Source organism: Muscardinus avellanarius, assembly GCF_963383645.1.
Source record: "Muscardinus avellanarius genome assembly, chromosome: 16".
Classification (NCBI taxonomy): domain Eukaryota; kingdom Metazoa; phylum Chordata; class Mammalia; order Rodentia; family Gliridae; genus Muscardinus; species Muscardinus avellanarius.
The window spans coordinates 21,295,494-21,323,003 of NC_137802.1; the positions used below are offsets into that span (position 1 = coordinate 21,295,494).

General features: G+C 41.2%; 1 protein-coding gene across 1 annotated transcript in view; it reads right to left on the bottom strand.

The window, feature by feature from the left end:
* Positions 1 to 25,758, bottom strand: part of PAFAH1B1 (platelet activating factor acetylhydrolase 1b regulatory subunit 1) — a gene marked incomplete at both ends in the record, with an annotated part of 48,656 nt that extends 22,898 nt beyond the window's left edge. The window contains 4 exons of the mRNA XM_080712486.1: positions 7,404 to 7,610; positions 11,294 to 11,368; positions 11,625 to 11,709; positions 25,727 to 25,758. Of these exons, the coding sequence (XP_080568612.1) occupies positions 7,404 to 7,610; positions 11,294 to 11,368; positions 11,625 to 11,709; positions 25,727 to 25,758 (399 nt within the window). The remainder of the gene's footprint in view (positions 1 to 7,403; positions 7,611 to 11,293; positions 11,369 to 11,624; positions 11,710 to 25,726) is intronic.
* Between the last annotated feature and the right edge of the window lie 1,752 nt (positions 25,759 to 27,510).

Here is a 27,510-nt window from a genome sequence, read left to right on the forward strand (position 1 = left end):
TTAGCTGATGCTGAGTGTGATAGCACAAACCTTTAATCTGTAATCCTACTACTTGGGAGGCTGAGACAGGAGAATTGCAGGTTTGAGGTTATCCTCAGCAATTTAGCAAGGTCCCTCAGCAATTTAATGAGACCTGTTTCCAAATCAAAAATATATACAGGGCTGGGAGGTATAGCTTGGAGGAATAATGTTTCTGGGTTTAAACTCTATTATAAAAAAATAGAATTAGCAGGTACTTGGGAGCCTGGAGGTAGAGTGACTCTGGGTTCAAACCCCCAGTTTAAAAAAAAGGGGGTAAAGGGGGCAGCTTGGAGGTAGACTGTCCCTGGGTTCCATCCTCAGTACAAAAAAAAGCGCTAGGTGTGCATGCATCTGTAATTCTAGTACTTGGGAGACTGAGACAGGAGGATCGCTGGTTTGAGGCCAGCTTCAGCAACAGTGAGACTGTCATCAACCTAGCAAGACCCTGTTTCAAAATAAAAGTAAAATAGGGTTGGGGGTATAGCTCAGAGGGAAGAGTGTCCCTGGGTTTAATCCTAAAAAAAAAGAGGAGAGCAGAGCTTGGCAGCACAACCTGTACTATAATCCCAGTACTTAGAAGGCCTAGAAAGGTGCATCACAGGGTCTCACTAAATTGCTAGGCTAGCCTTGAACCTTAATCCTCCTGTCCTTGCCTTCCAAATACTGGAATTACAGGCATGTGCCACAATGCCCTGCTTAATTTTTAATTTTTGTCACTAATAACTACTATTAGTTACAGTTTATTGAGCCCTGTATATTCATCTGTCAGGCAGAGTGTTGTTATATAGATTATATGAATATAGTATTTCATGTCAAAGTACCATAAGACTATTAACCCATTTTCCCAACAATTATAAAAATAAGCCTTACACATATCAAGGATTTCACCCATGATAGTCACAAAATTACAACTTTTTTTTTTCTTTTTTCTTTTTTTTTGGTGGTACTGGGGTTCCTGGAAGCCCTTCTACCTCCGTGCTATACTCCCAGACCTATTTTATATTTTGAAACAGGGTCTCGTAAGCCAGCGCGGCTGGTTTCGAACCTGCACGATCCTCCCGTCTCCACCTCCCAAGCGTGGGGATAACAAGCATGCGCCACCACGCCCAGCTACAACTGTTTGTTTATAAAACTCAAGTTTCTAAAAAAAAAAAAATTGCTCTCTCAAACCATCATTTAGAAATAACCTAGCTTGCTGAGTGTGGTGGTGCACACTTATAATCCCCACGCTTGGGAAGCTGAGATAGGATCACACAGGTTCGAAGCCAGCCTCAGCTACTTAGTGAGGCTCTCAGCAACTTAGTGAGACCCTGTTTCCAAATAAAATATAAAATAGGTCTGGGAGTATAGCCCAGAGGGAGGTACCCTCAGTACCACCAAACCAAACCAAACCAAACGAACAAACAAAAAACTAGCTTTGCTGGGCTGGTGGCTCACGATGTAATCCCAGCATTTGAAAGGCTGAGAGAGGAGGATCATGGTTCGAGGACAGCCTCAGCTACTACTTAGTGAGGTCCTCTGCAACTCAGTGAGGCCCTGTTTCAAAATAAATAAACAATAGGGCTGGGGGTATAGCTCAGAGGTAGAATGCCCCTGGCTTCCATGCCCAGTACCCCCCCCCCAAAAAAAAACCCTAGCTTTACCACAACTGAAGAGGAGGAAAAAAAGTCATAAAGGTAGAATAGAAAGTTTTTCATTAGCTGGGCGTGGTGGCGAACGCTTATAATTCCAGCATTTGGGGGAGCTGAGATAGGAGGACAAGCTTCAGCTACTTAGTGAGGCCCTTTGCATCTCAGTGAGACCCTGTTTCTAAATAAAGAATAAAAAAGGGGGAGCTGGGGATGGAGCTCGGAGGTAGAATGCCCTTGGGTTCCACTGCCAAGAAAAACAAAAAAACCTAGCAAGACCTTGTTTCAAACTAAAAATAGGGCTGGGGTATCATGTACATGATGTACATTCACAAACATATCAAAGTCAATCACTAAGCCAAACATCCTGAGAACAAGGGAAGTGGAGGAAACTGGGGAAGGGCTAAATGAATGGTATGACTCTACAATCTTGTATCCCATTAAGATGACTGACTGCAATGCACCAATAAAAAAAATTAAAAAAAAAAAAAAAAAAGCCAGGTGTGCACACTTGTAATCCCAGCATTTGGGAGACTGAGACAGGAGGATCATGGTTCACAGACAACCTCAACTACTACTTAGAGAGGCCATTTGCAACTCAGTGAGACCCTGTTTCAAATAAAGAATAAAAAATAGAAGCCGGGCATGGTGGCACATGCTTGTAATCCCAGCATTCGGGAGGCTGAGACCGGAGGATCGTGGTTCGTGGCCAGCCTCAACTACTTAGTGAGGCCCTCTGCAACTCAGTGAGACCTGGTTTCAAAATAAAGAATAAAAAATAGGACAGGGAGTGTAGCTTGGAGGTCATATGGCTCTGGGTTCCATCCCCAGACCCGCAAAAAAAAAAAAAAAAAAAAAAAAAAAAGGCTGGGGGTATAGCTCGGAGGTAGAATGCCTCTGGGTTCCTGGGTTCCATCCACAGGACCACGAAAGAAAAAGAAAACTAGGAATGGATTCACCATATGATCTGGCTATACCACTACTTGGTATCTTTCCAAAGGGGTTGAAATCAGAGAACTACAGTAACATATTGCATACCCATCTTCTTAACAGCATAATTCACAATAGTCAAACTATGGAACCAACCTAGGTGTCCACCAACAGAAGAATGAATTACAAAATTATGGAAAATACACACAGTGGAATTCTACACAGCAATAAAAAATGCCAAGACTTTGCTGCCCACTCCATCTCGGCATCTACATGTGTGAGAATCCATGTAGTCATCGGCGATTAGCCCCGAGAGAGGGCATCGTCTCTGGCCAAAAAACTCCTCCACTCTTAGATATTCTTTCATAACTACTATCCTTTTGGTAATGATTCTTTTAACTTTCCACATGAAATTGCTCCGGTGGAAAAAAGATCAGGACTGTGAGTGAAAATTGAATCCATGTCCTTCCAGTAAACTTTCAGCCTTGCTCAAATGGTAATTAGATGAGCCTGTTCAAATGGTAATTAGAAGCGGCATTCCAGTCGACCTTCGACCTTTAATACAGCAACACCACCTGGTTAAAAATAGCTATGTCAAAACAAAGGACAGATAAAATAGATGAGTAAAGATGAAAGAAAGAAAATATGGTGAGAATAAGAAAGTATTTTGTATGAAGAAGAGCTTATCCTGAGATTGGCCCGAATGGGAAAGAGAGAATTAGGGTAATCAGAAAAGAAAAGAAAGTTGCAGAGGGTTAGTGATAGGGATATGGATTATTAAAAGAGGAAAAATGCTCAGCTGCTAGAGAAATATATCTGACAACTAAATCTAAAGACCTCATGTTATTTCTTGGTGTTTAAACTGTGTCATGAGTTTGTTTAAGTTTTCAATAACTATATGAAAGCTGGAATCTCGGACTTCGTCCCCCATTATATATAAAGGAGGACATTGGACTAAGCCCTAGGAATGAAAACTCTTAAAAACTGGATTCTTCGAGTGATCATAAAAACTAAATTCTTCAAGTGATTTTGGGTGTGACTTTTAGCCAAATAGAAGCCTCTGCAGCTGCAAGGCCAAAGGGGGCTGGGCTCCGGGGCACAAGGCCCACCTGAGATAATGGGACTGATCTTAATCACAAAGACCTGGAATATCCCAGGTCTTACTTTTGTCTTGTTCAGGGTTGGTAATCTGCATGTGTATCTGTCTTTTGTACCTTGGGTGTTTTGCACTTCCTTTTTACTAGAAACTCACTGGGAGAGGGGAATATATAAAAAATCTTGTGTCCAAAATAAAGTGTTCGATTGCACAAGAAGCATCGATCCATGTCAGGTTCTTTTTAAAGCGCCGATCATAGGATTATTTTCCTAGGAAAGAACCGCTACAGATAAGAATCTGTGGTAGAATCACTCTATCCTTCCCCACCTTTACTGAGACCATCGACCGCGAGCAAACTCGCGCCCCATTGGACTAGCTGGCCTGTGACAAAAAAAGAACAAAATTCTGTCATTTGTAAGAAGTTGGAAAGACCTGAGAACATTATGTTAAGTGAGATTAGCCAAGCACAGAAAGAGAAGGGACATATGTTTTCTCTAATATGCCTGACGTAGGGAGTATTTGGGATACCAGAGGGACTCCAGATAATGGAGGAGATCCTCAGTGGAGCCAGGGAGGAAGGGGAGGGGAGGAAGAAGGCTGATATTTATTAATATCAATTAATATTAATAACGATACCTGCAACTGTGTGTATACATGTCAATATAACATTGCTAACTTGGACACCTGGTATTGGGAGGAAGGTAAATGGGGGGAGGAGTTTGGAGGATGAGGGCACCAAGTACTGTGTGAATATATACCATTGTCAAAATGATCTATATTATAATGTGAGACTATACTGCACCAATATAGATGGATAGATAGATAGATAGATAGATAGCCAGATGTGGTGGAGCACGCTTGTAATCCCAATACTTGAGAGGCTGAGATGAGAGGATCTTGCAGGTTTGAAGCCAGCCTCAACTACCTAGTAAGGCTCTCAGCAACATAGCGAGACCCTATTTTCAAACAAAATATAAAATAGGTCTGAGAGTATAGCCTGGAGGTAGAAGGCCCTGGGGTTGTCGCCAGTAGCACACACACTGAAAATAAATAAAAATTTTAAAAAGTTTAAAAACAAAACAAAAAAATGGCTAAGGGTAGCTCGGAGGTAGAATGTCCCTGGGTTAAATCCCCAGTACCACACACACAAAAAAAGTTTCATTACATAAACTATCCAAAGAATCAATTTATGATGGAAAAAAACTATAGGTATAAAATAGAAGTAAGCTGGGTGTGGTGGCCCTTGACTGTAATCCAAGTATTTGGGAGGCTGAGACAGGAGGATCACGAAGGTTCAAAGCCAGCCTCAGCTACTTAGTGAATTAGTGAGACCACGTTTCAAAATAAAGAATAAAAGCCGGGCGTGGTGGTGCACGCTTGTAATCCCAGCATTCGGGAGGCTGAGACCTGGAGGATCGCAGTTCGCGGACAGCCTCAGCTACTTAGTGAGGCCCTTTGCAACTCAGTGAGACCTGGTTTCAACATAAAGAATAAAAAATAGGGCAGGAGGTGTAGCTCGGAGGTCGAATGCCCCTGGGTTCCACCCCCAGACCCACAAAAAAAAAAAAAAAAAGAATAAAATAAAATAGGGCTGAGGGTGTAGCTCAGAGGTGGAATACCCCTGAGTTCATTCCCCAGTATCACAAAAAATTAAAAATAATAAAATAAAGAATAAAAAATAGGGCTGGGGGATGTAGCTCACAGGTAGAATTCCCCTGGTTTTAATCCCCAGTATCACAGAAGGAGGAGGGGGGGGGTTATTGTTTAGTGGCACCTGCCTATACTTTTAATTCCATGGTAGAGAACATGCCTAGTATCCTCAGAATCACAAGAGAGAAGGAGGGAGGGAAATTAATGAATTAGGTGCAAAATTATTTCAATCTACAGAACTATGTGATGCACATACGGATTCAGGATTCCCTTAAATTTACCCTCATGAATCACCAGCCCACAAGATACAAGTTAGCAATTTAGAAATAAAAGAAACCACTTTAAAAAAATATAAAACTACACTGGGTGTGGTGGCGCATGCTTGTAATCCCTGCACTTAGGAGGCAGAGACAGGAGGATCGTGCTGGTTTAAGAGACCCTGTTTCAAAAAAAAAAAAAAAAAAATTATATGTGTGTGTGTGTGTGTGTGTGTGTGTGTGTGTGTGTGTGTGTATATCTCAAATAGGTCTGGGAGTGTAGCCTGGAGGTAGAAGGGTTTACAGGAACCCCATTACCACCACCACCAAAAAAAAAAAAAAAAGTAAAACAGTCAGGTATGGTGGCGCATGCTTGTAATCCCAGCATTTGGGAGGCTGGGAAAAGGGAGGAACGGGGTTCGCAGACAGTCTCAGCTACTACTTAGTGAAGCCCTTTGCAACTCAGTAAGACCCTGTTTCAAAATAAAGAATAAAAAATACAGCAGAGGGTGTAGCTTGAAGGTAGAATGTCCCTGGGTTCCATCCCCAGAACCCCCCCCCACACACACACACACAAAGTAAAAAATATGTAATTTGGAGCACTGGTTAGATATAGTCACAATTAAGTTATGCTTATATTTTCTGCTGGACTGCTATTATGTGGTATATACCACTGACTCATATTAAAAAATAAAAGCAGCCGGGCGTGGTGACACCAGTTTGGGAGGTTCATGGACAGCCTCAGCTATTTAGTGAGGCCCTCCTCAACTTACTGAGACACTGTTTCAAAATAAAGAACACAAAATAGGGTAAGGGGTGTAGCTCGGAGGTTGAATGCCCCAGGGTTCTATCCCCAGACCCATAAAAATAAATAAATAAATAAATAAATAAATAAATAAATAAATGCAACCGGTAGTGTTGGCACACATTTGTAATCCCACATTTTGGAGGATGAGATAGGAAGATTATGGTTCGCAGCCAGCCTCAGCTACTTGGTGAGTCCTCTGCCACTCAGAGAGACCCTGTTTTAAAGGTGGTGGCGCACGCTTGTAATCCCCGCGCTTGGGAGGCAGAGACAGGAGGATCGCGCAGGTTCGAAGCCAGCCGCGCGCGCTGGCTTAGGAGACCCTGTTTCCAAATAAAAATGTAAAAATAGGTCTGGGAGTGTAGCCCGGAAGTAGAAGGGCTTCCGGGAACCCCAGTACCACCAAAAAAAATAAAGAAAGAAAGAATAAAAAATAGGGCTGGGGGTGTAGTTCAGAGGTAAAATACCACTGGGTTCCATCTCCTGTACCACAAAACAAACAAACAAAAATTTAAAAAAAATAAATAAAAGCAGGTAGGCATGGTGGCGCATGCTTGTAACTCCAGGACTTGGGAGGCTGAGACAGGATTACAGCTTCAAAGCCTAGACTTAGCTAGACTTAGCTATTTAGCGAGGCCTTTCCCAATTTAGTGAGACTATGTTTTAAAATAAAGAAGAAAAAATAGTTTGGGAATACAGCTTGCAAGCAGAATACTCCTGGGTTCAATCTCCAGTATCACAAAAAAAGTATCACAAAATAAAAGAAAGAAAGAAAGAAAGAAAGAAAGAAAGAAAGAAAGAAAGAAAGAAAGAGGAAGGAAATCAAAACCAAATTGAACTTGTTGGCAGCATGCCTCTCAGAAACTAAAATGAACTTTTATTCTAATTATGCCTTTAAGGTTCAGAATCAAATCACAGTTTCAAAGAACCCCTCCTGTCCCTATGCACAGGTCTTCATTTTTAGGTCTTTTTCATTCAATGCATTAACTTCAAATTTGTTTTTAACAAAAACTTACCTTAATCGTAGCATCCTCTGAAGCAGAGACCATAACACTGAACACAGGATGGAATATGACTCGAGTGACTGGACTCCTATGACCACTCAATGCATATTTTTCTGGTGGACGGGGAATCCATTCTTTTGGGTCTCGTTTCTGACCAAGGGGACCACCCGACGTAAATTCTTCTTTTGCTTCATTTAGCTTTGATTCTAATTCCATAACCTTGAAAACAAACATTCAATTAAATACAGAGCGATTCTAATAAAAATAATTTATTTGACTTTTTTATAGTAAAAGGGATGGAACTCAGGGGCATTCTACCTCCAAGCTACACCCACAACCCTAATTTTAACTCTTTATTTTGAAACAGGGTCTCACTGAGTTGCAAAGAAGGGGCTGAGGCTGTCTTCAAACCGCGATCCTCCGGTCTCAGCCTCCTAAATGCTGGGATTACAAGCGTGCGCCACCACATCTGGCTTATTTGACATTTTAAAACTGCCTTTCTAAAAAAATCATTTATAGCCGGGCGTGGTGGCACACACTTGTAATCCCCGCGCTTGGGAGGCGGAGACAGGAGGATCGAGCAGGTTCGAAGCCAGCCGTGCGCGCTGGCTTAGGAGACCCTGTTTCCAAATAAAAATGTAGAAATAGGTCTGGGAGTATAGCCCGGAGGTAGAAGGGCTTCCAGGAACCCCAGTACCACCAAAAAAAAAAAAAAAAAAAAAAAAAAAATCATATATAGCCGGGCGTGGTGGAGCACGCTTGTAATCCCCACGCTTGGGAGGTGGAGCCAGGAGAATCGTGCAGGTTCATAGTCAGCCTCGCTGGCTTAAGAGACCCTCTTTCCAAAAAAAAAAAAAAATATATATATATATATAATAGGTCTGGGAGGGTAGCCCGGAGGTAGAAGGGCTTCTAGAAACCCCAGTACCACCCCCCCCAAAAAAGGTCATATATATATATATATATATATATATATATATATATATATATTCATACACACACACACATATATGAATTCAGTAATTTGCAAATCAGTTTACAGATTTATTTATTTGTTGCTGTTTTCAGCACTGGGGATTGGCGGTATAGCTTGGAGGTAGAATACCCAGGGGTATTCTACCTCCAAGCTATACCGCCAGACATATTTTTTTACTTTTTATTTGTTGCAGTACTGGGGATTGAACCTAGGGGCATTCTACCTCCAAGCTACACCTCCAGCCCTGGTTTTTTTATTCTTTATTTTGAAACAGGGTCTCCCTAAGTTGTGGAGGGCCTAAGTAGCTATGGCTGGCTGAGAACCTTTGATCCTCCAGTGTCAGCCTCCCAAGTTCTGGGATTACAAGCATGCGCCACCGCGAGTAATTTATTGTTTATTTTGAAACAGGGACTCACTAAATTGCAGATGACCTCCCTAAGTAAATGAAGCTGGCTGAGAACATGCAATTCTCCTGTCTCAGCCTCCCAAGTACTGGGATAACAACCATGTGCCACCTAGCCCCCCTTTGCTAAGATTAAAATGAAAATTTCCTAATGTAAATCACTAAACTCTAACACTAAACAGATCTCACTAAACCCTAAGTAGTATAACAAAACTAGGAAAGATTCACTAGACATCTTACTACTTTACTCAAAGAAAAATTTCAGTTGGCATTTGATAACAGAATCTTCTATTAATTAGAGGGAGAGCAATGAACATATCTTGCTCCTACTAAGACTGCTACTCTTAGCAAATTTTGAAGTCACTGTATATTATATATGGGTTTTTGTTGGGAGGGGGGATGCACAGGGGCATTCTACCTCTGAGCTCCACCCCCAGACCTATTTTATTCTTTTTTTTTGGCGGGTCTGGGGATGGAACCCAGGGCATTCAACCTCTGAGCTACACGCCCTGCCCTATTTTTTATTTTGAAACTGGGTCTCACTGAGTTGCAGAGGGCCTCACTAAGTAGCTGAGGCTGTACGTGAACCGCGATCCTCCGGTCTCAGCCTCCCGAATACTGGGATTACATATTCTTTCTTTTTTGAAACAGGCTATTACTAAGTTACGGAGGGCCTCACTAAGTAGCTGCGGCTTGTCCACGAACTGTGATCCTCCTGTTTCACCCTCCCAAATGCTAGGATTACAAGCGTGTGCCACCACTCCTAGCCCTGCATTCTGTATTTTTTTTTTTTTTTTTTTTTTGCGGGTCTGTGGATGGAACTCAGAGGCATTTGACCTCCGAGCTACATTCCCTACCCAATTTTTTTTATTCTTTATTTTGAAACAGGGTCTCACTGAGTTGTGGAGGGCCTCACTTAAGTAGCTAAGGCTGTCCGTGAACCACGATCTTCAGGTCTCAGCCTCCCAAATGCTGGGATTACAAGCATGCGCCACCACAACTGACTCTGCATTCTGTATTTCTTAAAAAAATAAAACCATGAGTCGAGTGTGATGGCACACGCTTGTAATCCCCGCCCTTGGGGAGGCTGCGACAGGTGGATTGCACAGGTTCAAAGCCAGCCTCAGCTACTTAGTGAGGCTTTCAGCAACTTAGTGAGACCCTGTTTCCAAATAAAACACAAAATATGTCTGGGAGAAAGCCAGGCATTCTGGAGGCTGAGACCAGAAGATCGCAGTTCGCGGATAGCCTACCCAAAAGGTCTGGGAGTATAGGCCGGAGGTAGAAAGCCCCTGGGTTCCACCCCCAGCATCACACACACACACACACACACACACACACACACACACACACACCCATGTTTATTTATGTCTAAAAAATAATAATAAAATAAAAAAGCTGAGATTAAAAATTCTTTTTCTTAGGGGGTACTAGGAATTGAATGTAGGGGCATTCTAACTCCAAACTATAGCCCTATTTTATTCTTTTCATTTTGAAACAGGGTCTCAAGTAAGTTGCAGAAGGCTTCACAAGTTGGTGAGGCTAGTTGTGAACCTGTGATCCTCCTATCTTAGCCTCCAAAGTACTGGGTTTATAAGCACATACCACTATGCCCAGCTTGAGAATTATGTTTTTGAGGGCACATTCAATGTTCTCATGACAAAACTGGTTTTATGAGTCCTTCACTTTTTTTGTGTGTGTGGTACTGGGAGTGGAACCCAGAGGCTTTCTACCTCCAGGCTATACTCCCAGACCTTTTTAAAAAATATTTTATTTGGAAACAGGGTCTCACTAAGTTGCTAGAAGCCTCACTAAGTAGCTGAGGCTGGCTTCGAACCCGTGCGATCCTCCTGTCTCAGCCTCCCAAGCGCGGGGATTACAAGCGTGCGCCACCACACCCAGCATTAGTCCTTCACTTCTAAAGGCACAAATAAATTCATTTAGCATCAATTCTTCCAAGACATGACTATGTAGATTAACCTCATCAACACTCCAGGGTTGTAATGAGATCAGCAAAGATATCAGCTAAAGTTTTTTTTTGTTTTGTTTTGTTTGTTTTTGGCTGTACTGGGGATTGAACCCAGGGGAATTCTACCTCTGAGCTATATCCCCAGCCCTATTTTTTAGTCTTTATCTTGAAACAGGGTCTCACTAAGTTACAGGGACCTTCACTAAGTGGCAGAGGCTGTATGGCTGCAAACCCATGAACTTCCTGTCTGGGCCTCCCAAGTACTGTTAAAGTTTTCATAAAATACAGGTAATATATTTACATTTGCCTTTTTGAGATTATATCTGACAATGTAGAGTAATTTGTTCATATTTTCAAAGTTTAGAAGGAGGAAGAGGAATGGGATGAAAATTTGGAAAGTGCTAAATGTGTCATGTGTGCATGTATGCCTCGACCTTCCTGTACTTCATAATGATGTACGATAACAATGCACCAATAAATTTTAAAAAATATTTTCTTTCAAAGTTTATAACACACTACATATATCTAACTTTAAAGAAAAAAGGCTTAGTTACCTTCTTTTGTAATCTAATAACAGATGTCCACTTTTTTTCCAAAAGGCCAGCATACTTCTTATCTAATTCTTCATTCTAGAGAAAAATAAGAATCTTTTTTAAAAAAAAAAGGCCTCAACTATGACAATTCAAGCCATAGTAACCATTTCTAAACCTAAATATTACTAAACATCTGATTATACAAAAACAGCATGAAAACCAAATTCAATGTCAGGTAAACCACAATAACAAATAACAAAATCCACGAATAGCTGAGTTCACGTTTACTCCTGGTACTGGTTAAAACTCAATCATTAAATACACTTTTAATAATTGTAAAAAGTCAACATACCATATCTAATTCAGCTTCCTTTTTAAAAACTGAATATGCCTCTTCATAGCCATTTGAACGAAGATAATCTGCTATAGCTCGATTTCTGGAAAAAAAAATATTCAAATGACTATTAAATTACTCATTTCTATCCTCATTTCTATCTTTTTTTTTTTTTTTTTTTTTTTTGCGGTACTGGGGGTGGAATCCAGGAGCATTCTACCTCTGAGCTACACTCCCAGCCCTATTTTTCATTCTTTATTTTGAAACCGGTCTCACTGAGTTGCAAAGAGCCTCACCAAGTAGCTGAGGCTGTCCGTGAACCTGGATCCTCCAGTCTCAGCCTCCCAAATGCTAGAACTACAAGTGTGTGCCACCACGCCAAGCTCCTCATTTCTATCTTAAATAAATATATTTTATTTTAAATCTCATAGGTCTGAAAGCATTCTGTTAAGAATATTATTTTCTAACCAGGCATGGTAGTACATAGCTGTAATCCCAATACTTGGAAGGCTGGAGGATCTCAGGTCCACAGCCAGCCTCAGCTACTTAATGAGGTTCTCCACAACTTACTGGGACCCCGTTTCAATATACAGAATAAGAAATAGGGCTGGAGGTGTAGCTGGAGAATGCCCCTAGGTTCAATCTTCTATACCACTAAAAATTAAAAAAAAAAAAAAAAGAATATACACCCCCCCCCCCTAAAGTTAGGCATTGTGACGCACACCTATAGTCCTTCCAGTACATGGGAGACTGAGCAAGAAAGATGTGAGGCTAGAAGACAAGCAACAAAGGGAGACTGTCCACAACTCAGAAAGACCCACCCTCAAAACAAAAGCTGATGATGCAGTTGGGAGGTAGAATGTCTGAGTTCCATCTCAATACAAAAAGAAAAAAGAAAAACAGGGTACTCCTTTCCAAATTGTCCAAGTATTTTATAAGCACATAGACATCCACCCCCCTAAAGCCTCCAGAACTTTTGTGGGCATTCTACAGATCAAGGTATGGTGTACATAATTAAGTATCAAACTATAACAATAACCATCAATTTTGTTAATGTTCACATCTATCCTTCTCACTATTTGGCATATATACTCAAGGTCTGTCTTTTTTTTTTTTAATAGCAGTACTGGGGATGGAACTCAGGGGCATTCTACCTCCAAGCTACACCCCCAGCCCTATTTTTTATTCTTTACTTTGAAACAGGGTCTCACTGAGTTGCAAGGGTCTCACCAAGTAGCTGAGGCTGTCCATGAACTGGAATCCTCCAGTCTCAGCCTTCCAAGTACTGGGATTAAAAGCATGCGCCGCCATGCCCAGCTTTGTTCTTTATTTTGAAACAGGGTCTCACTAAATTGCAGAGAGCCTCACAGTTGCTGAGGCTGTCCAGGAACCTTCGATCCTCTCATCTTAGTCTCCAAATACTGAGATTACAAGCATGCACCACCATGTCCAGCTTAAGGGATAGCAATTGAAATTTAGTTTTTGCCAGATACAATGGATCAAGCTTATAGTCCCAGTACTTGGGAGGCTGAGAAAGGTCTGTGGCCAGTCAGCAACTTGAGGCTCTCTGCAACCTATTAAGGCTCTGTTTCAAAATAAAGGAATAAAATAGGCCTGGGGCTATAGCTTGGAGGTAGACTGCACCTGGGTTCCAACCCCAGTACCACAAAAAAAGAAAAAAGAAAAAGAAAAAAATTACTTTCGCAGAGAAATGTTTTGATGAAACTATTTTTATATTAGGAATCATTTTAAACCATTAGAATGGGTAAAAAGAAGCACAAGCTATAAATTGTATACTAACCTTAGTATACTGTCATAAAATGAAATATTTAAAATTAGAATTCAATTTTAGTATATGTGCTGCTGAAGCAAGCACTTAAAATTACAACTCTGCCTGACAGGGTGACACAAGCTTGTAATCCTAGTACTTGGGAAACTGAGACAGGAGGATCACAGATTTGAAACCAACCTCAGCTACATAGTGAGACTTTCAGGAACTTAGTGATACCATGTTTCCAAATAAAAATATATTTTAAAAAATAGGTCTGAGAGAGTAGCACTGAGGTAGAAAGCCCCTGGGTTCTATCCCCAGTACCTTCCCCCACACACACCAGAACTTTATTAGCTTTTTTTTTTTTTTTTTTTTTTTGGTGGTGCTGGGGTTCCTGGAAGCCCTTCTACCTCCGGGCTACACTCCCAGACCTACTTTATATTTTTTTATTTGGAAACAGAGTCTCTTAAGCCAGCGAGGCTGGCTCCAAACCAGCGCAATCCTCCTGTCTCCGCCTCCCAAGCGCAGGGATTATAAGCATGCGCCACCACGCCCGGCTGAACTTTATTAGCTTTTATTCATTTATTATATAAAATTTTATTATAACAAATAAATACAGCCGGGCATGGTGACGCTGTGTTTTGAGACGGAGACAGGAGGATCGCACAGGTTCAAAGCCAGCCTTGCTGGCTTAAAAGAGACCCTGTTTCCAAACAAAAATATAAAATAGGTCTGGGAGTGTAGCCCGGAGATAGAAGGGTTTCAGGAACCCCAGTAACACCAAAATAAATAAATAAATAAATAAATAAATAAATAAATAAATAAAGCAGAAACCAAAACAAGTGGTGGTACACACTTATCCCAGTACTTAGGAAGTTAAAAGACCACAGCTATGTGGTCAGCCTCAGCTTTTTCTTTTTTCTTTTTTTTTTTTTGCGGGTCTGGGGGTGGAACCCAGGGGCTTTCAACCTCCGAGCTATACCTCCTGCCCTATTTTTTATTCTTTATTTTGAAACCGGGTCTCATTGAGTTGCAGAGGGCCTCACTAAGTAGCTGAGGCTGTCCATGAACCGCAATCCTCCAGTCTCAGCCTCCCAAATGCTGGGATTACAAGCGTGCGCCACCACGCCCGGCTTCAGCCTCAGCTACTTAATGAGGCCATTTCAAAATAAAGAAAATATATAGTTTGTAATGTACTCAGAGAATGCCCTTGGGTTCAACTTCAACTGCCCCCAAAAAAGCCTTTTTTTTCCCCAGAACAGATTCAGAGCCTGAATTACTAGCTTTGTACACAAGTGTTTTCATGTATCACTTCTACTTAAAGGAAAGGAATGTACTTTAGTTCTCCAAGGACAAAATTATTCAAGCACAAAGGTGACCTACTGCTCAACACTAATAACACTGCATTTTCTCTAATTCAACAGTAAAATTAGCTAGGCATGGGGGTGCACACTTGTAATCCCAGTACTTGAGAGGCTGAGACAGGAGGATTGCAGGTTTGCAGCCAGCCTCAGCTACACAGTAAGGCCCTCTACAATTTAGAAACTTAGTGAGACTGTTTCAAAATAAAAAATAAAGCTGGGTGTGGTGGCTCACACTTGTAATCCCAGCATTTGGGAGGCTGAGATAGGAGGATCATGGCACACAGACAGCCTCAGCTACTTAGTGAAGCCTTTTGCAACTCAGTGAGACCCTGTTTCAAAATAATTAAAAAAAAAAAAAAAAAACAGCCTCAGGTACTTAATGAGGCCCTCCCAACTCAGTGAAACCCTGTTTCAAAACAAAGAATAAAAAATAGGGCTGGGAGTGTAGCTCGGAGGTCAAATGCCTCTGGGTTTCATCCCCAGACCCGATTGGGAAAAAAAAAAAAAAAAAGGACTAGGGGTATACCCAGGTAGAATGTCCCTGGGTTCCATCCCTAGTACACCTCAGCCCATTTATTTTTCTTCTTTCTTTTACCAGAAAAACAAACAAACAAACAAAAAAACAAACAAATAACTGGGTTAGAGGTGTAGCTCAGAAGTAGAATGTCCCTAGCTTCAATCCCCAGAACACCTTGTGGGGGGGGAGTGGATTTTAACAAACCATGAGTGGTAATACAATTTGTAATCCCAGTACTTGGGAGACTGAGATAGGAAGATCACAGTTTCGAAAGCCAGCTTCGGCAACTTAGTGAAGCCATCTACATTTTAGTGAGAGCCTGTTTCTAAATAAGAAGTAAAATTGGGCTGGGGCTACATAAGTTAGAGGTAGAATGTTTAAGGGTTCAATTCCCAGTACCTTTTTTTTTTTTTTTTTTTTTTTTTTTTGCAGTACTGGGGACTGAAAACAGGGGGCATTCTACCACCAAGCCTTATTTTTATTCTTTATCTTGAAACAAGGTCTCACTAAGTTGCAGAGGGCCTAAGTAGCTGAGGCTGGCTGTGAACCTGCATTCTCCGATTTCATCCTCCCAAATACTGGGGTTACAAGTTTGCACCACCATGCCTGGCTTCTATGATAAAAAAATTTTAAAAAGAGTCAAGTGTGCCGGGCTTGGTGGCTCACGCTTATAATTCCAGCATTTGAGAGGCTGAGACAGGAGGATTGTGGTTCGCAGACAGCCTCAGCTACTTAGTGAGGCCCTCTGCAACTCAGTTAGACCCTGTTTCAAAATAAGAATAAAAATAGGGCTGGGGGTATAGCTCAAAGGTAGAATGCCCCTGGGTTCCATCCCCAGTATGAAGGGGGGGGGGCTGGAAGTGTAGCTCAGAGGTAGAATGTTCTTGGTTCCATCCCCAGTACTGCAAGAAACAAACAGACACATTAAAACAGTTTGCTTTAGGAAGGGAAGAAGTCTCTATATTATTTCTTTTCTTTTTCTATTTATTTTTTAATTTATTTGGTTTGGGTACTGGGGAATGAATTCAGAAACATTCTGCTTCCAAGCTAAACACCCAGCCCTTTTAATTTTTTGTTTGGAAATGGTCTTGCTTGTTTCTGAAGCTGTCCTCAAATGTGTGCTCCTCCCTTCTCAGTCTCTCAAATACTGATATTATATGGGTGTGCTTCCAAGGCATTTGGCATATATATTCTTTCGGAGAAGAATGAAAGAGAAGCAAGAGCTGTGTGTGGTTTTAGTGCTGACCTCTAATATCAGCGTGGAAGGACAAGTTCAGCCAAGGAAGGAAGGAAACAACAAAAAAAAATGGTAGAGCACCCCTGGGTTCAATACTTGTACTGCAAAAATAAAAGAGAGAAGCATGAAGAAGCATCTGCTAATTCATCCTCTTGGAGTTCTGTTTGTATGTGGCGTTCTAAGGACTGAAACCAGGGTTGCTCTACTTCTGAGCTGTACCTTCAGTCCTATTTCAATTTTGAAACAGTCTCAGTGTGTTACTTTATACTGGCTCAGAACCGGTGATGCAGTCTCAGCCTTACTTGGAATTACAGATGTGTACCACACCTGACTCGTGTGTGTGTGTGTGTGTGTGTGTGTGTGTGTGTGTGTGTGTGTGTGTGTGGTGGAACCTAGGGGCATTCTACAAGCTATACCCTCAGCCCTAGGATCTCACTGAGCTGCAAAGGGCCTAAGTAGCCGAGGCTGTCCGTGAACTGTGATCCTCCTGTCTCAGCCTCCCAAATGCTGGGATTACAAATTTTCACCAGGACACCTGGCTCCCAGGCCTATTTTTTATTCTTTATTTTGAAACAAGTCTCATTAAATTGCAGAGGGCCTCAGCTAAGTACCTGAGGCTGGCCAGGAACATGCGATCTTCCAGTCTCAGATTCCCAAATACTGGGATTAAAAGTATCCGGATCACAACTTTTTTTTTTTGTACTTCGGGTGAAACCCAGGAGCCTTCTACCTCCCAGCTATACTCCCAGACCTATTTTATATTTTATTTGGAAACAGGGTGTCATTGAGTTGCTGACAGCTTCACAAAGTAGATGAGGCTGGCTTCGAACATGCAAGATCCTCCTGTCTCAGCCTCCCAAGTACTGGGATTACAAGCATGCACCACCATGCCTGGCTTTCACTGCTTATTTTTAAAACAAACGGTGGACTACATAAATGTCACATAAACCCAGGGAATCATCTATCATTTTTTTTTTTTTTTTTTGCAGGTCTGGGGATGGAACTCAGGGGCATTTGACCCCCAAGCTACACCCCCTGCCCTATTTTTTATTCTTTATTCTGAAACCGGGTCTCACTGAGTTGCAAAGGGCCTCACTAAGTAGCTGAGGCTGTCCGTGAACCGCGATCCTCCGGTCTCAGCCTCCCAAATGCTGGGATTACAAGCTTGTGTCACTATGCCAGGCTCATCTATCATTCTTTATCAGCAGGTATCACTAAATTGCTGATCCTCTTTTCTGTTGTTGCTGTTGTTACTGGGGATTGAATCCAGAGGCATTATAACTCAGAGCTATCCCCCAAATCTACTGTTTTTTTTTTGTTTTGTTTTGTTTTTTCGTACTGGGGATAGAACCCAGGGGCATTCTATACCTCTGAGCTATACCCACAGCCCTATTTTTTAATTCTTTATGTTTGAAACAGGGTCTCATTAAGTTGCCGAGGGCCTGACTAAGTAGCTGAGGCTGTCCATCAACCACGATCCTCCGTTCTCAGCCTCCTGAATACTGGGATTACAAGTGTGCGCCACAATGTCCGGCCAAACCTACTGTATTTTTAGCTTCCACAAAATAGTATTTCTCCTTGAGCCTTTCAAAGCAATACATAATAAGAAGGTAATGGCTCCCTCAAGCTCTTTCTACAAGTATTTTATGTAGTTATGGCCTATATTACAAAACTTCAACAAAAATAAATTTATTCTAGTTAGGATATCCCAAAATAATAAGTAAAGAATTTTAAAAATATCTATTTCTTAAGCTTTATTTTCCTCTTTTAATCTAAAAAACTTAAGTACAAAAAAGGTAAACAAACTATGTATAATACTTGTAAGTATTTAATGATACTACCTCAGTCCATCCCCATCTCACTGCCAAGTCCTAAAATCTAAAACTTTAATGGAAAGCTGGGCATTGCATACTTGTAATCCCAGCATTTGGGAGGCTGAGACAGGAGGATCGCAGTGTGTGAACAGCCTCAGAACTTAGTGAGGCCCTTAGCAACTCAATGAGACTGTTTCCAAATAAAAAATAGAGCTGGGGGTGTCACTTGGAGGTAGAATGCCCTTGGGTTACATCCTCAGTACTTCAAAAAATAATAATAAACAAACAAACAAACTTTACTGGAACACACAGCACATCGCTTCCAATACTAGAGCACACATAAGTGTGTGTGTAAAACATGTATAAATTACAACAAGTAGAATTAATTATAAAGACAAAAGTGTAAACAGGGTGTGGTGACACTTGCTTGTAATCCGATTCCAGAGACTTAGACAGGAGGATAGCGGTTCCTAGACTTCCTCAGCTACTTAGTGAGTCCCTTTGCAACTCAGTGAGACCCTGTTTCAAAATAAAAAATAAAAAATAAAAAATAGGGCTGGGGCTATAACTTGGAGGTGGAATGCCCCTGTGTTCCATCCCCGGTGTGTGTGTGTGTGTGTGTGTGTGTGTGTGTGTGTGTGTGTGTGTGTGTGTGATATATATATATATATATATATATATATATATATATATATATATATAAAGCGTGGTAGCACACGCTTATAATCCCAGCATTCAGGAGGCTGAGACCAGAGGATTGTGCTTTGAAGCCAGCCTCAGCTACTTAGTGAGGCCCTGTTTCAAAATAAAGAATAAAAATTAGGGAACGGTTTATAGCTTCAAGGTAGAATTCCCCTGGGTACCACCAGCAGACCTGCAAAATAAACATATAAATAAATAAAAATAAATTTTAGCCGGGCATGGTGCCACACACTTGTAATCCCCGCGCTTGGGAGGCGGAGACAGGAGGATCGTGCAGATTCAAAGCCAATCTCGCTGGTTTAAGAGACCCTGTTTCCAAACAAAAATATAAAATAGGCCTGGGAGTGTAGCCCGGAGGTAGAAGGGTTCCATCCTCAGTACCACCAAAAAAATAAAAATTAAATGAAATAAATAAATAAATAAAATTTAAAAATCCAGAGCTGGGCATGATGGCGCACGCTTATAATCCCGTGCTTGGGAGGCTGAGACAGGAGGATCACACAGGTTCAAAGCCAGCCTCAGCTATTGAGTAAGGCTCTCAGCAACTTAGTGAGACCCTGTTTCCAAATAAAGTATAAAATAGGTCTGGGAGTATAGCCCGGAGGTAGAAAGCCTCTGGGTTCCACCCCCAGTACAGCAAGAAAAAAAAAAAAAAAATCCAGCTGGGTGTGGTGATGCATGCTTATAATCCCAGTACTCCAGAGGCTGAGACAGGAAGATTGCAGGTTTGTGGTCAGACTCAGTTACCTTAGTGAGGCCTTTGAAACTCAGTAAGACTCTGTTTCAAAATAAAGAATAAAACAAAGGGCTAGGGGTGTAGCTCAGAGGTAGAATATCCCTGGGTTCCATCCTCAGCACCACAAAACAAACTAATCTAAAAATCCAAAACATCCCAAACCTGAAACTTTCTTTTTTGTGGTGCTGTAGCAGAAGTAAGAATGTAGTCAATATGATTATAGAATCCATTATTATCAAACTTTAAAGCTTACAAAGTAACAGAACTCTCTGTGTGTGTGTGTGTGTGTGTGTGTGTGTGTGTGTGTGTGTGTTTGTTTACTAAGGGACTGAACCCAGGGACACTCTACCAATTAGCCCTGCGCCTTTTTATTTTGAGACAAGGTCTTGATACATTCATTGCCCAAGCTGGTCTTGAACTTATTATACAAGATCCTCCTACCTAGGGGACCCTCAGTCCCAAACTGCTGTGCCCAACTAAAGTAACAAAACTTTTTTTTTTTTTGGTGGTACTGGGGTTCCTGGAAACCATTCTACCTCCGGGCTACACTCCCAGACCTATTTTTATATATATATACTTTTTTATTTGGAAACAGGGTCTCTTAAGCCAGCGCGGCTGGCTTCGAACCTCTGCGATCCTCCTGACTCTGCCTTCCAAGCGCAGGGATTACAAAATTTTTTGTTTGTTTGTTTTGTTTGTTTTTTGGTTGGTTTTGTTTTTGGTGCATTCTACCTCTGAGCTACACCTCAAGCCCTATTTTATTCTTTTATTTGGAAACAGGGTCTCACTAAATTGGTAAAGCTGGACCTGAATTTGTAATCTTCCTGTCTCAGCCTCCAATGTATTGGGATTACAAACATGGGCCACCATGCCCAGATAAAACTTTTTAAATTTTAAAAGCTGATTTTCAGTAGATAAACTAGTATAAAAGCGATATATTAAAAAGTTTACATCCGGGCATGGTGGTGCACACTTGTAATCCCAGCATTTGGGAGGCTGACTGTAGGACTGCAGTTCGTGGACAGCCTCAGCTACTTAGTGAGGCCCTCTGCAACTCAGTGGGACCCTGTTTCAAAATAAAGAATAAAAAAAATTGGGCAGGGGGTGTAGCTTGGAGGTCAAATGCCTCTAGGTTCCATCCCTAGACCCGCAAAAAAAAAAAAAAAAAAGTTTAGGTCTTTTTGTGTATGTCTGTGTGGGATACTGGGGACTGAACCCAAGAACATTCGATCTGTCTTACACCCCCAGCCCTATTAGTAATTTATTTAATGTGTGTGTGTGTGTGTGTGTGTGTGTGTGTGTGTGTGTGTGTGTGTGTGAGAGAGAGAGAGAGAGAGATACTGGGGGTGGGGGTGGAACTCAAGGGCTTTTCTACCTCCCAGCTATACTCCCAGACCTATTTATTTTATTTGGAAACAAGGTCTACCTGTGTGATCCTCCTGTCTCAGCCTCTGAAATGTGGGGATTTCAAGAATGTGCCACCACACCTGGCTTTTTTTTTTTTTAGGTACTAGGGATTGTAAACACCTAGGGGAGTTTTCTATCTCTGAGTCACACCCTCAGCCCTGTTTTTATTTTTTAGTTTGAAACAGGATCTTGTTAGGTTACTGAGAGACTCGCTACATTGTAGAGGGTAACAACTTGTGATCCTCCTGTCTCAGACTCCCAAGTATTATAAGCTTGTGCCACCATGTCTGGCTTTATTCTTTATTTTGAAACAGGGTCTCAATAAGTTGCAGAGGACCTCACTAAATTGCAGAGGCTGGCTGGCAATCCTACTGTCTTCAGCTTCTTAGATACTGGGATTATAAGAGAGTATCCTGGCTAAAGGTTTATGTTTAAATGTGTATTTTATAGTCAATAAAATAGAACTTTTTAAGTTAAAGATTTATAAACTAAAATTATAGTCTCATCTTAACCCTAGTATTCAATTCATTCATGTATTTTGCTTTTGTACCTGTATGAATTAATTCATACAGGTACAGTGCACAAATAGTAAATAGATTTAAACAGTTCACCTTGAAGCCTTAAGAGGATTTTCAATTACCCTAAACTAGAAGGTTTAAAAAAGAATGAGAAAAGCCGGGCGTGGTTTGGGAGGCCGAGACCGGAGGATCGCTGTTCGCAGACAGCCTCAGCTACTTAGTGAGGCCCTCTGCAACTCAGTGAGACCCAGTTTCAAAATAAAGAATAAAAAATAGGGCAGGGGGTGTAGCTCGGAGGTTGAATGCCCTTGGAGTCCATCCCCAGACCTGCCAAAAAAAAAAAAAAAAAAGAATGAGAAAAACTCAGAGTGGTGGTGCATGCTTGAAAATCCCAGTACTTGGGAGGCTGACACAGGAGGATCTCTGGTTTATAGCCAGCCTCAGCTACTTAGTAATGTCCTCCACAACTTAGTGAGACCCTGTTTCAAAACAAAGAATAAAAAAATAGGCTGGGGGTATAGCTCAGAGGTAGAATTCCCCCTAGCTCAATCCCCAGCATTGCAAAAAAAATAAATAAATAATAATAATAATAATAATAATAATAATAATAATAATAAAAGTGTTGGTATTACAAAAATGATGGTATAGCTCAGTGGTAGGGCACCCCTGGGTTCAATCCCCAGTGTGAAAGAGAAAAAGACACATGCACTATCTTTAAGACTTAAAATATTTTAGTAAAATTATTTTAAAGTTCATCTAGAAGAATACAAACATTAGAAGTATTTTACAAAGAAAAAATTAGTTATTCTAATATTTGTAAGGTGTTTTCAGATAAAAAGAACTCAGTAAATATAGATTTTTAAATATTTGTTAATTAATTTATATATTTATTTATTATTTAGTGGTACTGGGGATTGAACCCAGGGACATTCTACCTCTGAGGTATATCCTCAGAACTATATTTTATTCTTTCTGTGTGTGTGTGTGGGGGGGGTACTTGGGATGGAACCCAGGGTTTCCACCTTTGAGCTATACTCTCAGACTTATTTGGAAACAGGGTCTCACTAAACTGCTGAGAGCCTCACTAAGTAGCTGAGGCTGGCTTCAAACCTGCACAATCCTCCTGTCTCAGGCTTCCAAGTGCTAGGATTACAAGTATGTGCCACCACACTCAGCTTATTTTTTGTTCTTTGTTTTGAAACACTGTCTGAATAAACTGAAAAAGGCCTAAGTGGCTGAAGCTGGCTGTGAACCTGTGATCCTCCTGTCTCAGCCTCCCAAGTACTGGAATTACAATTATACTCTCCACACCTGCCTATCAGTAAATGTTTTAACTTGTGGAATAAAAATTCAGGGAAAAAGCAGCTGGATCCTTTTCTTATAAAACCCACAAACCAGTCGGGTGTGGTGGCACACGCTTGTAATCCCCGCACTTGGGAGGCTGAGACAGAAGGATCACACAGATTCAAAGCCAGCCTCAGCTACTTAGTGAGCCAGCCTCAGCTACTTAGTGAGGCTCTCAGCAACTTAATGAGACCCTGTTTCCAAATAAAATATAAAATAGGTCTGGGAGTATAGCCCGGAGGTAGAAAAGCCCCTGGGTTTAACCCCCAGTACCACTAAAATAAATAAAACCCACAAACATGCTGGGCATGGTAGTGCACACTTGTAAGTAATCCCAATACTTAAGAGGCTGAGGAGGACAGCAGGTTGAAAGCCAACCTCAATAATTCAATGAGATCTATTTCAAAATAAAAAATAAAGGCCAAGCCAGGTGTGGCGGCATACACTCGTAACAGCAACATTTGGGAGGCTGAGACAGGATTGTGGTTCACAGACAGCCTCAGCTACTTAGTGAGGCCCTTGGCAACTCAGTGAGACCCTCAGTTAAAAAATAAAGAACAGCAGAACAGCCGGGCGCGGTGGCCACGCTTGTAATCTAATCCCCACACTTGGGAGGCTGAGAGGGAGGATCACACAGGTTCGAAGCCAGCGTCAGTTACTTAGTGCGGCTCTCAGCAACTTAGTGAGACCCTGTTTCCAAATAAAATATAAAAAAGGTCTGGGAATGTAGCCTGGAGGTAGAAAGCCTCTGGGTTCCACCCCCAGTACCACACACACACACACACACACAAAAAAAAAAAAAAAAAAAGAAAGAAAGAAAAAGAAAAAGAAAAGAAAAGAAAAAAGGAAAAGAAAAAAACTAAAATAGGGCTGGGGTGTAGCTTAGCTGAGGTAGAATGCCCCTGGGTTTCATCCCCAGTACTGCAAAAAAATAAATAAATAAAGAAAGAAAGAAAGAATAAAATTGGGCTGGGGGTGTAGCTCAGAGGTAAGCTGCCCCTGAGTTCAATACTGCCCCTGCTCAGTACCACACACAAACACACACACAAAAGAAAATAAAAAAAGGAGAGAGAAAAAGAATAAAATGAATTTCTATGGGTGTCTCATAATGCCCGTGTTCAATCCCCAGCACTGCAAAAAAAAAAAAAAAAAAGTTCAAATCTTTTAAGCGCCATTGGATAATAAAAGATGGCCAAAGTGAAGGGAAAACAATGGCAATAATAATAAGCAAAAAGCTCTCTTTAAGAAAAACAAAAAAGCACTTAATCTTCCTACTGAATATATTATGTTGAAAATACAAGCTCAAGCCGGACATGATGGCACATGCTTACAATCCCAGTGCTTGGGAAGCTGAGACAGGAGGATCATGAAGGTTTGAAGCCAGCCTCAGCTACTTACTGAGGCTCTCAGCAACTTAATGAGACCCTGTTTCCAAATAAAGTATAAAATAGATCTAAAATAGGTCTAGGAGTATAGCCTGGAGGAAGAAAAGCCCCTGGGTTCCACCCCCAGTACCACACATTAAACAAACAAACAAACAAATAGACAGGCAGACAGACAAGTTCAGATTCAGGCAGGGTGGTATGCCTGTAATTCCAGTACTTAGGAGGCTGAGATAGGAGGATTCCAGTTTTGAGGCCAGCCTCAGCAACTCAATGAGACCTTGTTTCAAAAAACTAAAAATAAGCAGGGTGTGATAGTGCACGTTTGTAATCCCAGTATTTAGGAGGCTAAGACAGAAGGATTGCGTGTTGGAGAAAGGATCGCAGGTTTGCAGCCACACTCAGCTACTTAGTAAGGACCTTTGAAACTTATTGAGACCCTGTTTCAAAATGAAGAATAAAAAATAGAGCTGGGGGGTATAGCTTGGAGGTAGAATGCCCCTGGGTTCAATCCCTAGTACTGCCAATAAATGAATAAAATAAAATAAAAACAAAACAAGGCTATAGGGATGTAATTTGGAGGTAGAATGTTCCTGGCCTCAATCCCCAGAGTAAAAAAAAAAAAAAAAAAAAAAAAAAAAAAAAAAAAGACAAGCTTAGGGTAAAACTTAACTAATTTGCTTATTTTATTTTGCTTTAAACTTATATGATAAAATCAGAGTAAAAAAAGCTAAGACAAAGAAAGATCCCATTTTAAAACCAAAACTGCAAGGGCTGGTGTGGTGGTGCATGCTTGCAATCCCAGCATTCAGGAGGCCGAGACTGGAGGACCATGGTCAGCTACTTAGTGAGGCCCTCCGCAACTCAGTGAGACCCTATTTCAAAATAAAGAATAAAACACAGGGCAGGTGGTGTAGCTCGGAGGTTGAATGCCCCCCTCGTTTCCATCCCCAGACCCACACACACAAAAAAGAAAAAAAAAATCAAAACTACAAAACCCAACATGTAAACACTGGTAAAATGGATTCAGTCTTAGAATAGACTTCCCAGGCTGGACATGGTGAGACATGTCTGTAATTTCAGGAGGATCACAGGTTAGAAGTCAGCCTCAGAAATTTAGTGAGGCTTTCGGCAATTTAGAGACCCTGTTTCCAAACAAATAAAATGGGGCTGGAGGATATGGACCAGTGGTAGAAGGCTCTTGGGTTCTACTTCCTGCGCATGCAGGGGTGCACACGTTTACACACACACACACAGATTTTTCAAACTTGTAGTTATTACCACTTATGAGAACAAAAGTTATTTTTTACGGCAGAAAACAGACTTACAGTTCATCTCGTTGTCTCTGGGACAGCACCATTTTGGCTGTAACGTCAAGTTTATCTGATACAGTGGTATATTCCTCCTTCAGGAAATCAAAAGGCTTTATGATCCCTGGATTTATAATTAAATAAGCCACTAAGTGGCTTCCACACAGGGAAAAATGATTCTTTTACAAAGGAATCCAACCAGTTAACTGGAGATATTCAAAAAGTAAGGTTCATTCCACCTAAGGAGAAAAAGAAAAAAATATATTTAAGATTATTTATTTCACTTAAAATCTAAATTATTTCTAAACCATGAATTATAGTACATATTTTGAAGATGAGTTTTACTGCAAAGCTAATACAAATATTACATGACATTTATAACATATATATAACTTTTTTGCATTTTAAATTACTTTTAAAGTAATGAGGCAAAACAGCACTATATTAAAATTTAACATACATTTACCTATAATCATGCTGCCTGCCAGATCCATTTAATTTGAAATATTAACATGTAACTGGACTGGAGCTCAGAGGTAGAGGGCTTGCGTGGCACGTAAGAGACCAAGGCTTGATCCCAAGAACCACAAAATCAATCAATTTATCAATCAATCAATCTACTCTAGAAGACTATATTTTTCCCTTAAGAACAAAAATAGATCAGGGTGTCATGAATTATATACAAACCAAATATTGCCAACGATGACTGAAGTAACCTTCAAGGTTCACTAATATAAACACTAACCTTAGAGTGGCTGGTGTTGATCTCATGCTCTTAACCAATGCAACTTAATCTAGAAACCAAGCCGGGCGTGGTGGCGCACATTTGTAATCCCCGCGCTTGGGAGGCCGAGACAGGAGGATCGCGCAAGTTTGAAGCCAGCCTCAGCAACTTAGTGAGGCTCTCAGCAACTTAGTGAGACCCTGTTTCCAAATAAAATATAAAATAGGTCTGGGAGTATAGCCTCTGGGTTCCACCCCCAGTACCACCAAAAAAAGGAAAGAAACTGATTTAGTATCATTCCAAATAGGGTGTCACTAACTTGCTGAGAGCCTCATTAAGCAACTGAGGCTGGCTTTGAACCTGCACGATTCTCCTGTCTCAGACTCCCAAGTACTGAGATTACAAGCATGTAGCACCATAGCCCAGCTTTTTTTTTCCCCCAGAAGCGCATGCATACACACACACACACACACACACACACACACACACAATTTCAGGGGAAAAAAATTTTTTTTTCTGTACTGGGGGTGGACCCTGGGGCATTCTACATTTGGGTGACACTCCCAGCCCTATTTTTTATTCTTTATTTTGAAACAGGGTCTCCCTGAGTTGCAAAGGACCTCATTAAGTACCTGAGGCTGGCTGTGAAGCTTGATCCTCCTATCTCAGCCTCCCAAATGCTAGGATTATAAACGTACACCACCATGACCGTGCCTGGTTTTTTTTTTGTTTGTTTGTTTGTTTTTGTAGTACTGGGGTTCCTGGAAACCCTTCTACCTCTGGGTCACACTCCCAGACCTATTTTATATATATATATATATATTTTAAACAGGGTCTCTTAAACCAGCGCGACTGGCTACAAACCTGTGCGATCCTCCTGTCTCCGCCTCCCAAGCGCAGGGATTACAAGCGTGCGCCACCACGCCCGGCTATCTTTTTATATTTTGAAACAGGGTCTCACTCAGTTGTGGAAAGCCTCACTAAGTAGCTGAGGCTGTCCACGAACCCTGATCCTCTGGTCTCTGCCTTGGGAATGCTGGGATTACAAGCTTGCACCACCACGCCCAACCCCAGCCCT